The sequence below is a fragment of the Carassius auratus genome, unplaced genomic scaffold (genome assembly GCF_003368295.1).
Source record: "Carassius auratus strain Wakin unplaced genomic scaffold, ASM336829v1 scaf_tig00216216, whole genome shotgun sequence".
Classification (NCBI taxonomy): Eukaryota; Metazoa; Chordata; class Actinopteri; order Cypriniformes; family Cyprinidae; genus Carassius; species Carassius auratus.
The window spans coordinates 293-15,803 of record NW_020528461.1 but is presented as its reverse complement, the minus strand read 5'-3'; the positions used below and the strand labels follow the sequence as shown (position 1 = coordinate 15,803).

The 15,511-nt window shown below is 36.9% G+C and overlaps 1 protein-coding gene across 1 annotated transcript; it reads right to left on the bottom strand.

Annotated features, from left to right (window-relative positions):
* Positions 1-1,169: 1,169 nt before the first annotated feature.
* LOC113097386 (UPF0687 protein C20orf27 homolog) lies at positions 1,170-14,171 on the bottom strand. Its single transcript, XM_026262627.1, has 6 exons — positions 13,954-14,171; positions 13,717-13,815; positions 8,695-8,831; positions 5,740-5,878; positions 3,505-3,630; positions 1,170-2,344 (listed from the first exon to the last, which is right to left on the bottom strand). The coding sequence occupies exons 2-6, from the start codon at positions 13,733-13,735 to the stop codon at positions 2,244-2,246; spliced, it is 522 nt and encodes a 173-aa protein (XP_026118412.1). The 5' UTR covers positions 13,736-13,815; positions 13,954-14,171; the 3' UTR covers positions 1,170-2,243.
* Between the last annotated feature and the right edge of the window lie 1,340 nt (positions 14,172-15,511).

The following is a 15,511-nucleotide window of genomic DNA, read 5'->3' as shown; positions in this document are numbered from 1 at the left end:
TTTGTCTATGATTTTAAATGCTTGTGGTACAGGTTGTAGGGTTGGTGACTCACTAATTAATCCCCTTATGTACGCTGATGACTTGGTAATTTTTAGCCCATATAGTGCTGGTATACAACAGCTTTTGAGACTATGCACACAGTATGGTGTAGATTTTGATATAAAGTATAATCCAAAAAGGAGTAAAATTATGACTATAAGAAGTAGAGATGATAAACATTCTCATTTTCCTGATTTTTATCTATCTGGTACTGTACTTGATGTATGCACAGATATTAAATATCTTGGCCATATTATTGCAAATGACCTGTCTGATGATAAGGATATTTATAGGCAGCGTCGTAAGCTGTATGTGCAAGCGAACATGTTGTGTCGTAAGTTTAGTATGTGCTCTGTTCCTGTGAAGATTTCACTCTTTAGAACATACTGTACACCGTTGTTAACTGCCTATCTTTGGTGCCGTTATAAGCAAGATAGCATTAGAAAGCTCACAGTGGCTTATAATGACAGCATGAGGCTGCTGCTAAGAGTCCCAAGAGACTCCAGTGCAGCCATATGTTTGTTAGTGCTGGGGTACCTGTGCTGCAGTCTTGCGTAACTTAATGTTTAAATTTATGGGTAGGGTGTCTGAGTCAAAAAATGACCTAATTGCTGTGTTGGCTAACCCTAGACGAAGTTCGAAGATTTTCGTCCAGACTGTGGAACCATTGGTGTACATGTCTGTATGTTAGACACTGAACACTGTGGAGGGTCTATTTTTACTTCTTGTTTATTTATTATTTGTTTTTTTTTTCAATGTATGTGTTTTTGTGTTGTACTATGGATCCCTCTGGGTCTGGAAATAAGGTTTATTATTATACTGATAGACTACACATGTTTTTTTCCTTTCAGGGTGTCAGATTTGCATAGCTAAAAATTAAAATGTAAAAATACAAAAAAATATTGTGTATTTGTTAGCGATGAAAAATGAAAGCTACACGTGATGGATGTAGGAGGAATGCATGAAGTCAGTCATTAATCAATTTAAAATAAGATCAGAAAATGAAGTTAAAGTTTCTTCAGAAGTAATGCAAGTACCTCCGATCAATGATTATTTAATCTTCTGAAGACATCCATCTTTTCCATAGGAAAATGCATGAGTGGACATGAAGACATTTGTATATTCATAATTCATTATCAGACTTGTGATTTTATTGTACATTTATCAAAAACCAAAACATGCAACCAGATGTCCAATCCTTAACATTCAGGAAACTGTAAATATGTTCATTATTAATTTTAGAGTACACTGCTCACTAGTGGTTGTTCAATGCAATGATTCACAATTGTTTTATAAACTTAAAACTTCTAAAAGCATTTTGAATCAACAAGTGAATTTTATTTGAATTTTGAGTTAAAAAATTACAGTAGGACAGAGAAACAAGTCGTTAACAATGAAGACCCTCAACATTATTTGCTCTGGGAGAAATTATTTTGAATTTCCATTTGAAAAGACACATGAACTTTCATAGAGATCCAGAGACCTCATAAAAGCAGTAAAATAGAGTTAAGAATAGACATAGCACTATGCTGAAATAAGGCTGTCAATGTTCAATGTGTAATAGCTCGATTTACATGCTAGCATCAATCAAATCAACTACAAGGTACGTGATTCAGGCACTTTGGCTTAAAAAAAAAAACACACAAAAGATGAATGAACAAGCCCTTAAACTGATGATCTCATAAAAAATCTATCAGGGCAGACAAAATCTCCAACATTTGCTGGATCTAAAATGATTTGGAGTAAATTACTATCGAATTCATTTCAGCAGATGAATCAAAACATTCAAACTTTAAAAGCCAAGATGCCACCGAAGTTCAAGGTGAAACGTGTCAGATTGATTTTGTTGCCAGCAGCGCCTCCTACTGGTACAAACAAGCTGAAAAACATTATCCTCACATCAGCTCGCTGCAAGAAAGTGCAAAAGCACAGACATGAGAGCATATTACACTTGTTTTTATCTAAAAAAATTGTTTTTTATTCAAACCTGAAAAACAGCAATTCACAGAGAGCTACAGTAAACGATAGATCATTCCTACATTCAATTGTAACAGTACAAACAAGCTAGTAACCACAGTTTGTTTCCAAACGCTGCGAGCAGAAAGCAGTGACACTGATTACAGAAGTCCAGAATCTGGAATATTCTGTCGCCGCCGACACGAGATATATGGCACTGATTGGGAAGTCTGTGAGGTTCAGGCGCTCAGTCGAAGCCTTGCCAGTCGCTTTGCTCAGAGTCATACTCGAGTTCTGCTCCTATGCAGCGCACGCCTTCCAGCAGCATCGGAGTCCCGTGATGACGGTCTGACAGAGGAGAACAGACGTTTACAGCACTACACAAGTTCAACTTTATATCTGTTCACAAAACATTCTGTTTTGAAGTTTTTACAATTTTATTTTGCTGAAGATGTACTCACCCTGAGGCCATCCAAAATGTAGTTTGTTTCTTCATCAGAACAGATTTGGAGAAATGTAGCATTGTATCACTTGCTCACCAAAGGATCCTCTGCAGTGAATGGGTGCCGTCAAAATGAGAGTCCAAACAGCTGACAAAAACATCATGAGAATCCACACCAGTCCATCAGATAATGTCTTGTGACGCAACAAGCTGTGTTTATAAGCAACATATTCATCATTAAGATGTTTTAACTTTAATCCATAGCCTCTGGCCAAAATATGAGTCCTTAACAGAATAAAATCCCGTTGTCCTCCCACATCAAAATCAATGAAAATATTTGTTTAGAACTGTTTTTGCTTGTAAACGGTGCTTGAATTACAGTAAATTCTCTCCGGTTTCAGATGAGATTACTTTCTTATAAAGTGTTAAGTCACATTTTACCTGGAAGCAGTGGTTAGAATTAAAAAATATCTTAATGATGAATTTGTCTCTTAAAAACACACAATCTTTCACTTCACAAGACATTAACTGATGGACTGGAGTGGTGTGGATTACTTGTGCATTATTGTGATGTTTTTATCAGATGTTTGGACTCTCATTCTGACGGCACCCATTTCACTGCAGAGGATCCATTGGTGAACAAGTGATGTATTGCTTGATTCTCCAAAGAAATAAACTCATCTAAATCGTGGATGGCCTGAGGGTGAGGACCTTTTCAGCAAATTTTTGCTGAAAATAAAAAATTATTTTCTTTAAAAATGGCAAAACGTACACATCAACACTTACAGTGGAACTAAAAACAAAACAAGGGACAAGTTAAACTTATTGTTGTGATGGACATTATTCTGCACATGCTGTCAGAGCTAAACTTGTGTTGAACTATTCTTTTAATCAGATTTTACATAAGAATACCAGTAGAGAGCAGCAAACAACCGTGTGTCTGATCTCCTTTTATTCAGAGCTTCATTCAAATTGTGCCTTAACTTTTTGGACATTTTTTTGTCCAAAGATGTCACAACTTCTCAGAAACATTAGCCAGGATAATGGAAAATCAGCGGTCACTTACCCATGACACGAGCATGAACTTTGACCTTCACACTCGCGTCTTCTTTGCTCTCGCTAAGAATCTGCACCTCCTCACACATCACTCCCTCCTGATGGGCCATATATTCACAAGTCACCCTCAGACCTCCTGAAGACAGACACAGTCAACAACAAAAAGTATTTTCCACAATCATCTACAGCCACTGTGCACAAAACATGTCTTGATCTCACAGACAAAATGATTGCTTAGCTGTAGGTCACACCAATTTAGGAATCGATGAGTTCAGCTAGAACTGTATTTATTCATGGGCACATCTCCTATCTGATGTCTATATTTATCTTCTCCTTGGCAAATGCACACAATCTATCGCCGCAATGGAAAATACCTTGAAGCTGCTGTGAGCGGTGTCACAAGCAGCATTATAAATCACAACACAAACAGGCATAGGCCAGTCTCCACTAACACTACTGCAGCAGGTTTTGGGATGTTGGGACACTCATATGTATACACCAGGGATGGATTATGAGGGCACAAACTGATTAAAGGCCCACAATTGGTAATTTTTCAATTTTTATATCCGAAATATTACCAAACGTATTCGTTCTCAAATATGTAAGTAAATGCATTTTGCACCTTTATAGATCATGTTAGCTGATCAACTGTAATGTAATGGGTGATGGGCAAAGTAGCCTAATGTTAGTGTTAATGTAAAGATGGGGATACTGCAATAACAGTATTTATTTATAATGTGCAATAATTGTATTTAGCGGCTGCCACTTCATAATAAGTGCAATAATTGAATTTAGATGCCACTCATCACCATGTGCATTAGAAAAATCTCATTTCCTTTTAGTGCTAGCTTCTATTTTAATATATGCTGTAGCATCTTTCATTATATTTTTTGAAATATTTTTATAGCTACTGATACTGTACAGTCATGTTTTAGTTAGTACAGAGCCATAGGAATGGAATTTCGTTAATATGTGCCCTCAGTTAAATGACAAAGCAACCTACCTGATATCCAACCTGAATATCTAGCTTACATCTTACACACATCTGCACTTCATTGTTTCTGGTGAGAGAATTCGCCAGAGAGCAGAATTCAGTCAGCGAGTGCACGCACTGAACAAAACACCAGGGTTTAAGCGATGACTCATCTGAACACCTCCGATTGGCCATTGAATTCACAAGATCATCAGAATCGTTTGTGATTGGTTATAATGCTCAGCGCTGTAAAAATGCTTCTGTCTCAGCGCCAGAGCGATCTCAGGTTTAATTTAGCAGCTGCTGATGTGCCGCACTGAGCATTCTTATCACACCGGTGTGATTGTATCAAATAGAAAATGCATTCAATGCATTAAAATACTCTTGGCTCAAAAATCTGAGGGGCTGCTTTCCATTCTTTTACGGTGTAAATTTGCTTGAATCTTTTTTTTCTTTGCAAAACTTGCTCCACTTACATGTGTCTCACGTTTTTAAATGTAGGCACCACATTCAGCACCATGAGTTGTATTATAATCGCAAACAGCAATGCTACTGAGCCGTATGTTTACACGTTGGGACATTTTTAATTCACTGTGTCTCACAGAACAGCTGCGTGTTGAAAAAACCCATAAATGCTTTATTTTAATGCCTATAAAAAATAGCATATAGGCCCATGCATCTTTTTGTTTAACTGATCAGCCAATACTCTCAAATGAGCATCAGTTTAATTCAGTTACTGCTGAAATAGTGAGCGTTTCTCATCAGCAGATCCGCAGCTTTCAAAGCAATCATGCGATGATTCACGCTTAATCTTTTGTTCAGCAGTGATCATAGAGCACTCGTTCATTCTTTCCCATTAAATGAACTCAATCATAACTGGTGTAAACCGGTTCTGAGGGCCCTTCACTTGAATATAGCTCTCAGGAGTTTTATTCTTAAGAGGACGCAAAGCTCGGTCAAACAAGTATATTTGTGATCTGTTTGTGCGAATGTCATGGTCTAATTCAGTCTTATATATAACATTTCCAAAAGTTTTTTTTTTTTTTAGAAAGATGCCATATAGAAGAACCATTTTCTTTTCCCCAAAAGACTTTAGTTGCAACTTTTTTGTTTCTTTATCATTATAAAAATGATTTAAATATGCCTAAAGGATTTTGGAAAACGTTTGGGAAACACTGCAATGTTAAATCACCAGACTTAACGTCTCTTTTCTCCATCAGTATGTTCAGCTGTGATGGGTCAGAGAGCTGAACCTTAAGTGATGGGACGTACCATCTGAGGACGGTGTTATGTTAGTGATATGGAGGTGAGGATTGGGGATGGGGGCCGGACACACATCTTTCCCGAGTTCTGGCATCTCAGGCAGTGTGAACACTATCTCATATCGGTGCTGTGTTTTCAGGAAGCCCACCTGAGGAGATGGAGAGAAGCAGAGAGGTTATGGTTGGGTGTCAGTAGGTCTATGATTATATGAGATTAATGAGTCAAATCTGAGATCATAGTTTACAGTGATAAACAAGGTTAATGAAATCTTAGTTGAGTGATGAAATCATTGTATGAATTACAGTTAACTTATTTATAAGTCCCTAGTAGATTGCTTCATTTATGGCATCATAGTTAGCTGATTTCATAAACAAAATCAGCCTTGACTGTTGATGAAAGCATAGTCAACTTAGCTCAATGAATTTAGAGCCAAACAACAATCATAGTTGACTTATTAACACACAAAACCTGATATATTATAAATTTATTTTTTTTAATGGAACATTTGAGCTTTTACAGAAAAAATGCATGCATGTTATTTTAAGAGAAGACGGTGCGGAATATTATTATTTTTGGAGAAGACAATGCTGAATAAAGTCGTAATTTTTGCTATTTTTGGACCAAAATGTATTTTCGAAGCTTCAACAAATTCGAACTGACCCTCTGATGTCACATGGACTACTTTGATGATGTTTTTATTACCTTTCTGGACATGGACAGTATACCGTACATACATTTTCAATAGGGGTGCACTATGTGAAAATCATGCACCTGATGGAATTTACCGCTGATTAGAGAACCGGCTTTACTGACGAGATGCGCATTAATGATCGGCCGATCTTTATCGGTGCACCCATAATTTTCAATGGAGGGACTGAGAGCTCTTGGACTGAATCTAAAATATCTTAAACTATGTTCCGAAGATGAACTGAAGTCTTATGGGTTTGGAACGACATGAGGGTGAGTTATTAATTACATAATTTTCATTTTTGGATGAACTAACCCTTTAATTTTAGGAGCATGAAATACATGATTTATAATCTGTTATATGATCCACTGATGTAACTGCATGAAACTGTTTCACAGCCCAAAAAACAGATTTAAAGTTCATTATTGAAGATCTTACTAACCAAGGAAGGAAATTAGGATGATATTTTGGAATGGGAAGTGAAAATATTAGGAAAGGCAGTGACAGAGCTCATGGTAGGAAACCATCAAACTACATCTGTGTCTCAGTGAAGGATGACATCTTATCTGACCAGAGCCCTCATCTAAACACAATAATTAAACAGAGCAGACAGGCCAGAGGTTCAGGTGTTTATATACTGCTTGCCGGTGCTGAAGCTGGTCTCCATGGCAACATGGGGCAGTAACAGGGCAGTTTCAGAAAGACATCTGCAATGAAAAGAGTCAAGAGAATATGACACCCACTGTGGGGTGAACGCCAGCATAACTGTGTATCTTGTCTTAGATATTTGCGAGTAGGAGGAACGAAAAAACACTCTCTGTGTGATTAAATATGTTCAAAAAGTCACTGTTCTCACAACAACAACAAAGAACTTGTGTGACTTGAGCTTCAGTAATCTTTTTAGGGGAGGGGGAGCTATTTTATACATTCTGAGATATTTACACTGGCCATGGTTAGCATTAGAATCCAACTATTTAACAAAGTTTCAAAAAAAGATGTTGGACATATGACTAAGTATTTTTTTTTTTTTTTTTTTTGCATATGGCCCTGTATGACATCATATAGGGCAGAATTCCTTGTATGGGCATTTCTCCTGAAAGCACGCACACACATCGACCAGAGCGAGAGCAAGAGCAGCCCCTCAACATGCTTCATTCGGGTTACGGAAGTCATCGGCAGCGCTGAACAGGACCCGCTCAAGAAGAATGTCTTCAAAGAAGTATGTTTGGTTGTGTGGGAAAGATAACCTTGTTAGGCTTCTCAAAGAACCCAGCTTTAAGGGAACAGTGGATGCAGTTTGTTTTTTCCGGGACAGCAATGGAGTTTGTTTGTTCCCGTCATTTCAGTGCGGAATGTTTTATAAACAAGACCAAGTTCAACGCTGGGATGCTTCTATACTTCATTCATTCTATGCATCCATTGTTCCATCGATCATTCTTTCTGTCCACCCATCATTCTGTTTATCCATCCATGCAACATTCTATTCATCCATTGTTCGTTCTATCCTTTCTTTATTTTATCCATTGTTTCGTCCATCCAGCCATCATTCGATCTTCCATCGATCCACCCCTCCCAACCGTCATTCATTCCATCCATCTGTCCATCCACCCTTTGAACATTCTATTAATTGTTTCATCCATTCATCATTCGTTTTATCCATCCATACATACATTGTTTGTTCCATCCATCCATCTATTGTTTATTCTATACATTCTTTCATCCATCCATCCATCTTTCATTATATCCATCATTTCATCCATCCATCTATGCAAGGTGTTCTAAAAAAAAAACTAAATCTGATCGCTTAGAAAAGTAACACTGCATCTCTCTGGAGCAAGCCACATGATTTCAGATATCATTCAGCTTCACACATTACAGAATGAGTTGCATAGCAGTTTAATACTTACAATTGGTTCAAATAGCTCGCCTTAGTGAGACCCACTAATTAAAAAGCTTGATGGCAATGCATTGCACCAAAAAGAAAAAATTAGGAAACCGTTAATCGGAATTAAAAAATGATCTCATCCAAGCTTTGGCCAAGTGTTCAGTACACATGCTCTGACATACTGACTGCTCCAAGCATGAGTCCCGTCACTGTCTTTCAACATAACGACAAGGCTAGAAGTCAAGTACAATATGCTGACCAAAGGAAAGAAGCTGAAGCGTTGATGTGAGAAATTAAATCAATGTTCTTCCTGTAATATGAACTCATATGCATGACTGAAGAACTTCAAATGAAGCTAATTAATAACCCCAGCAATAGCACTCGCTCTCACCTTCACCAGGAAGTTCCCGTTCGACTCGGGGATCACCATGACAATAGAGTCGTGCAGTTTTTCGTCAAAATGCACATGAGAGTGAGCGGCTGCAGCGGGTTCCTCAGCAAAGCGAACGCCTCCTGTCTTAGACGACGCTGCAGGAGGAACAAAAGCAAAGCGATTAAAGCTGCACTTATTACACACTGACCGCAGGTTAAAAGACATCCAGATTGTGAGTCGCTGAATGAAAATGTTCAGCAATAAGCTTTTAAAGTTGAAATTATTCAAATCACACTTGCCATCTCACACCTAAAAACCTGAATGACCTTCATTCTAATATCAGAGATCTTTTCATTACTTTAGTCAAAGAAAGTTATATCATAAGTGGGCTTACATTAGTTTGGATGTGCATGGGATTTACCAGCTTCAGTGTAAAAGGCAAAAACTGCGTTTAAGCAGAGGAATACAAAACCAGATCAGTTTAAAACACTTGGATCAGAGAGAATAAAGCTGATGTGTACAATAACCCCAATGCCTTCATGGTCTTAAATGCTATTTAAAAAAATCTGTTTTTTTATATAAAGGAAACGATCGCTCAATGAAAATGTATTGACTTGTTGGCTCTCCAAGGTGAGTTTGTTTCTTCATGGGAACATATTTGGAGAAATGTAGCATTACATCTCTCCTCTTCACTACTGGATCCTCTGCAGTCCAAACATCTGATAAAAACACCACATTAATACACACCACTCCAGAGGATCCATTGGTGAGCAAGTGATGCAATGCTACATTTTTCCAAATCTGTTCTCAATAAGAAACAAACTCAATTTGGCCTGAGGGTGAGTAAAATTTTCAGCATATTAAAATTTTTGGTTGAACAATTCCTTTAAGCTTTGGACCAAACAAGCACCTAAATTGGGCCTAAGAAGACTAATATGGGTGTTTTTAGTTTTCAAGTTTGTCTCAGTCTTTCTTTCCCACAGGATCTATTAGGACTGAAAAACAGGTATCAGGTTCACTTGACGTGGTTTTAGGGGATGTTTATGTAAGATGCATTCAAAAACAGCTAGATAGAGCACAAGCAAATGGAACAAGAATATAGGAGCCTTTTGAAAGTGTAATTATTTATTAAAAGATGCAACTTTTCTGGTATGATGTTACTGTGGAAGCTGTATGTGCTAATTAAAGCACCAGCATTAAAAATATCAAAACTAAAACAATTAAGAAAATCTCTTCTAATGCTCTTATAGGTTCTTCCTTTTCATGGTCTGATTTAATAAATGCAAGTAACCAGGCCCTCAGGGGTACATTTCTCAGACACAGATCAAACTGGAGTGCATGATCAATGCCCATTCTTCATTAAAAATCCATTTGTGGGGCAGGGTAAGAGTAAATCAATGCTAGATACACCACATATTAAGGGTATTAAACAGTCTCCAATCACTCACATCCGAGTCCACCATAATGAACATCAGCGATGGTGATTTGTCCTTCATTTTCTCTCTATATTCCTCTACATCTGATCAAAGCCTCTGCAAAAATAACCTGATTTTATTGCATTTTGGAGATGTCACAATTAATTTCCCACAATTAACTTTTTCTTCTACTATGAATCTAAATTAAATGGGCAAGTAACTATAAAATGATTCATATTTTTACATTTTCTGATGAAAATGTTTATGCTGATCACACACGCTAAAAGGTTTTTGAGCTAAAGTTTTATTAGCCTTCAAAATCAAAAACCCACTTCACATATTCTATCATCCATATATGATTTATATAGTAATGCCAAACAACCACATGATTGCACAGACACAAACAATCTAAGATGTGTGTTGAGAGTTTATTCAGATCACTAAACCAAAGTATGAGCAACAATAACAGCTGCCAATAGCAGCCACAATAAAGATTAAACAGGCAGCCATTGACAGACAGACTGTAGATAACATCAGGGACTCTTTAGATCCCTGCGCTATGAATAAAAATAAATGACATGTGAAATTCAGGGAACATCTCGGGAGAGTAGCAAGAGTAATAAAAAAAAAAAAAAAAGGAAGAGTCAATTGCCAGGATACAACACATTCACACTCAAAACTAGCTTCAGTAAATATTGCATTTAGCAACTGCTTTTACCTAAAGCAGGGATCCTCAAATCTGACCCACGAGATCCACTTTTCATGCAGAGTTCATCTTAAACCCTAATCAAACACACCTGAGCATGCTAATCAATGTCTTTGGGATCATTAGAAAATCACAGGTAGATTAGTTTGATCAGGGTTGGAGCACATTGGCCCTCCAGGATAAGATTTGAGGAACCCTGATCTAAAGCATCAAGAACATTACAAACCATTTGTCACATAAGAGCTATAACTATATTTGCATTGTGCAATGCCAGTTTTAATTTGAAACTAGATTAGCACATGCAGAAAAGAAGAGAAAGAAAACTTTTTTGAAATGCGTATGATTATATAATGCTAATATGAGAATGATAGGAGTCTGGAGGGTCAGTGGTGATGCTGTTTGCCTGCTGCTCTAAGTCTTGTGCAACAGAGATAAAATTACACATAACGCAATGTAAGCTGGGACTGGACGGCATTTGTGTCTACATTATTGGCCTCATTTCAGAGGTTATGGACTCCAACTGTTTGCCCGATGTAGAGCACTATAAACACTCTCACGCGTGACGGACAGACCTGCCAAACACAGTCTCATGGTCTGGATGACATCTGTACACTTAAAATACTCCTCTGTCCTGAAGTGGAGATCTACAATTAAACTGGCTACATGCGACTTCTGAGCACTACATTGATCACTGCACCAGCAGAGCCTGAACAGTGTATGTATCTGTGTCTTTGACTTTCGGGTTTTTTCCTGAGCCCCAAATGCCTGATAGATGCCTAAAAAGACTGGCTGGCTGACGGTGCCACAAGAAACCAAGTTTCACTAGTGACTGTCCTGATATGCAATGTTATAAATAATATAGTACATGTTTTACCAGTGCCAAATTATTTGTTGGCAAAAATAAACAAACTTTATTTTTGAAGCAAGCTCCTAAATGTTATTACAGAGCAGAGAAAACAAGAACACAAAATACAAAGTAAACAATAATAAAATGTAATTTTAAAGCAAGCTTCTCAATGTGCTTAACAATAAAAAAAACATAAGTTAATAATAATAAAAGACTCTAGCATCCCTGCAATGCTACATAAGCCAATAGGTTAAGAAAAAAAAGATTCAATGATTTTATTAGTGTTTTTGTTGTTGTTATTATTAATAATAATAATAATAATAATAATAAATTATAAACCGCTTTATTTTTAAAGCAAGCTTCTAAATTAAGCTAGGTGTGTACACCAAAAAGAATATAAAAACTGCAAGAAATAAAATAAAAACTTTTTTTTTTTTGCTGTTGAGATCACTGGGGAAAAAGAATGCTCCAATTATCCTAATTTAACCATATATAAAATAATATATATAAATAAATAAAAAACGCATAGTAAAATATAAAATAAAAGCTATCCTGAATAAAATGTACAAAATTGTATAAGATTTTAATTTTAGATCTATATTTAGAGAGTCTGTTAAAGGTAAAGTGATCCAGTATTCTGGAGCATAAGAAACAGAGTATTCAAATCGTATGTGACTAGGATCACTTCTAGATAAGGCTGGATAAAGCTCACCCCACCTTTAGGTCTTATTTGCTTGAAAACAAATCAGAAATGCTGCAGTCTGGCTGGGATCAGAGATAGACGGGCTCTCTATTAAACGAATGCCCGGCGGTGCAGTAGAGGCACCGCATTTTATGAACCTCATCTAAACTTCACACTGTAACCATGGCAACTAACGGAGAAATCTGGCCCCTGAGAACCGGCCCATGGAAAGGAGCGTTTCCAAAAAGCAGTTCTGGTTCAGTTTCGTGCTTCAGCCATGCAACGACACAAAGCCAGGGCTCGAAAGATGCTCTGTGAATGTTGCACAGCTGTCGGAGCTGAAAGAAAACATAGATGTTCTGGATTGATAACCACAATAAATAGTGGAAAGACCTAATCTTTTTTTTTTTTTCGAGTTTTCCGACATCTCTGAAAAGGCTTTTCGGACAGATGTGAAAACAGACACAAGCTCTTGCACATTTCCGTGATAAGAAGAAACAGCCCACTTGTTTTGCAACTGCTGAGTCCACCGCCGACTGAGCAAGAATTCATGTACGGTTTATGCTTTATTAAAATCATCCTCGAAGTCTCATTCCTGAGAAGGAAAAAGCAGCAGGTTGTCAAAACTCATAAGAAGATTGACATAAAAAAAAAAAAAGTTTAAAAGTCAGCTTACTGGGATTATTCTGAAAAAACATATTCAACTCCTTTTGTAAAAAGGTTGTTATAGTTTTATTCAGTCATTTTTGTTTTTGAAAGACTTATGTTCATCAAGACTGCATTTATTTGATTAAAAATATAGTAAATTCAAGATTTTTGTGAAATATTACAATTTACTATTTAAAAAATTAAATGTATTCATGCAATGCTGAATTTTCAGCATCAGTGTCACATGATCCTTCAGAAATCCTTCTAACACACTGGTTTGCTGCTTTTTTCGGGACTTTTTAAAAAAAAATGTAAAGTTCAAAATAACATTTAAATATTAAATAATAATATTGTCTAACATTGTAAAAGTCTTTACTGTCAGTTTTGATTAATTTGATGCATCCCTGCTAAATAAAAGCCTTAATTTGTAAAAATAAATATCTGACTGAAAATCCTTACTTTTGAACAAAAATATAATAATAATAAACAAACAGGAAATATGCATATAACTAAATATAAGAACAATAGCATATAAGCACCACTAATAATTATTGATAATGTTCATGTCTGTATCCTTCTATAGTGTGTGTGTATATATATATATATTATGTGACAAATTAAAGAGGAAGAAAGTTTGTTTTCGCCAAAAAGGAAGAGGAAATAGTTGATATTTTTGACAATTATAAACGTAAAAAAAAAAGTCAACTTTGATTGTGAGGGTGGAAAAGAGAAAGAGACGTACCTTTCTTAGCAGTGGCCATTCTGGTAACAATCAGGATCAAACTCCGGTAAAGCTGTTGTTACGGCCTCATCGTAGATGACATCTGACCTCGAAACAATCCTGAGGAACACAGAAAGAGAACCACAAAAAAAAGGAATCAATAGCCAGAAGACGACAGTGTGAGAAATACAGAAAGAGCTGATATGGGGGAAAAGTATTTATATAGATGAAATATCTTACTCTAATGCTGAAGCTTACATGCCAGAAATGTTTGAGGTTATTATCAGCTTTATACACTGGAAACAGACTGTGGTCTTGTTGTAAACTATAAGCCAAGTCCCAGATCCACACCAAGACAGAGTAATGAGACCCCAGCCCATACCGGACCCCGTGAGACCAGACCGCTCGGGGCCCATGTCCAGACCTCAACCCGACCAGATGAAGGAATCACAGTAGACGGATGTTAATATGCATGCAGTGGATTCAGATGTGCCTTGATCACTTCGCTCTCTTAGTTGCTGTTTGCAAAGTCAGCATTTTTATGTTCCAGTCTTTGTTTTTAAATCGCTCTCGTTTTTCCCTCGGGACGGTGACTCTTCTTTTATCTGATCTCTCTTTCTGAAACTCATTAGAGAAGCGTCAGAACCAGGATGAAGGAATATGCAGGGACTTTCTAATTCACTGGGGAGCTACAAAACACATTCATACACTGAGACATTGCCTAATCACTAGCACCTACTGCAAGAGAGAGTTAAACCAGCTTGTTCAGTAAAGCCCATCCACTTTACTGTCAAATTAAAGATGTACTGCAAGAGCAGGGTGTCAGATGTTAAATGCACATCGGTGAGGAGAAAGCTTGATGACATCATTAAGTGGAGATCATAAATCGCAGCAGTCATTCAGCACTGCAACATAAAAGCAAAACATTCTCGTTGCTATTCTGATTTCAACAGAACACTCAACAGTAGCAATTTTCCTGCCTCTCTATCCTAATAATGAATGATAAAGAAATTGCAGAGGGTATGCGGTAGAACAGGCACAAGTGGTGCTTTTTCAAAGAGCATCACTATTTCTTTTGCTCATGCTTAGGATGAGTGAGCTGAACAAACCCCTAACTGTATGCATTAAACAGACAAAACCATCATGGAGACTTGTGATGGGCTCTTTTAGCCAGCAAGTAACCACCTAGCAACCACTCAGAATACTCTAGCATCATAGAAGATCAATTTTGTGCTATAACAGTTTATTTTTGTGCACCAAATCCAATAACTAAACCTATTTTTAGTGCAGCGAATGCTGAAACCTTTTTTTTTTTTGTGCATCAAATGCAATAACTAATTATTTGTGCACCAAAAACTTTAACTGTTTTTCCTTGCACCAAAAACTAATTTGTGCATAAATGCAATCAAAATGTGTCGCACCAAATGCAATAACCATTTTTTTGTGCACCAAATGCTACAACTATTTTTTGGTGCAACAATAACTAATTTGTGCACCACAGGCAATAAATATTGTCTGATGCAATCAAAAAATGTTTTGCACCAAATTCAATAACCATTTATGATCACCAAATGCAATAACCAATCTTTTCTGCACCAAGTAATAATACTACTTTCCACTTTTTAAAGGGTGTGGTTGTTAATTCCACTCTCCACAAAATACACCTGCTGCCCTTTTCTCAAACAGTCCATTTAAATTAATATTATATCAGGCCCAATTAAAGCTGAAGATATGAAGATACAGGGTGGATAGAACATTCAATACTGTTAATTTCAGTCAAAAAATAAAATCTGGCAGTTGTGGTTGGGTGTGCCCT

What these genes read in the sequence shown, in the direction of transcription:
- LOC113097386 (XM_026262627.1), bottom strand. An exon ending in CATAACACCGTCCTCAGATG is followed by an intron (nt 3,631 to 5,739) that starts GTACGTCCCATC and finishes GTCTGTCTTCAG; the next exon opens with GAGGTCTGAGGGTGACTTGT. An exon ending in AGTTCATGCTCGTGTCATGG is followed by an intron (nt 2,345 to 3,504) that starts GTAAGTGACCGC and finishes CTCCTCTGTCAG; the next exon opens with ACCGTCATCACGGGACTCCG.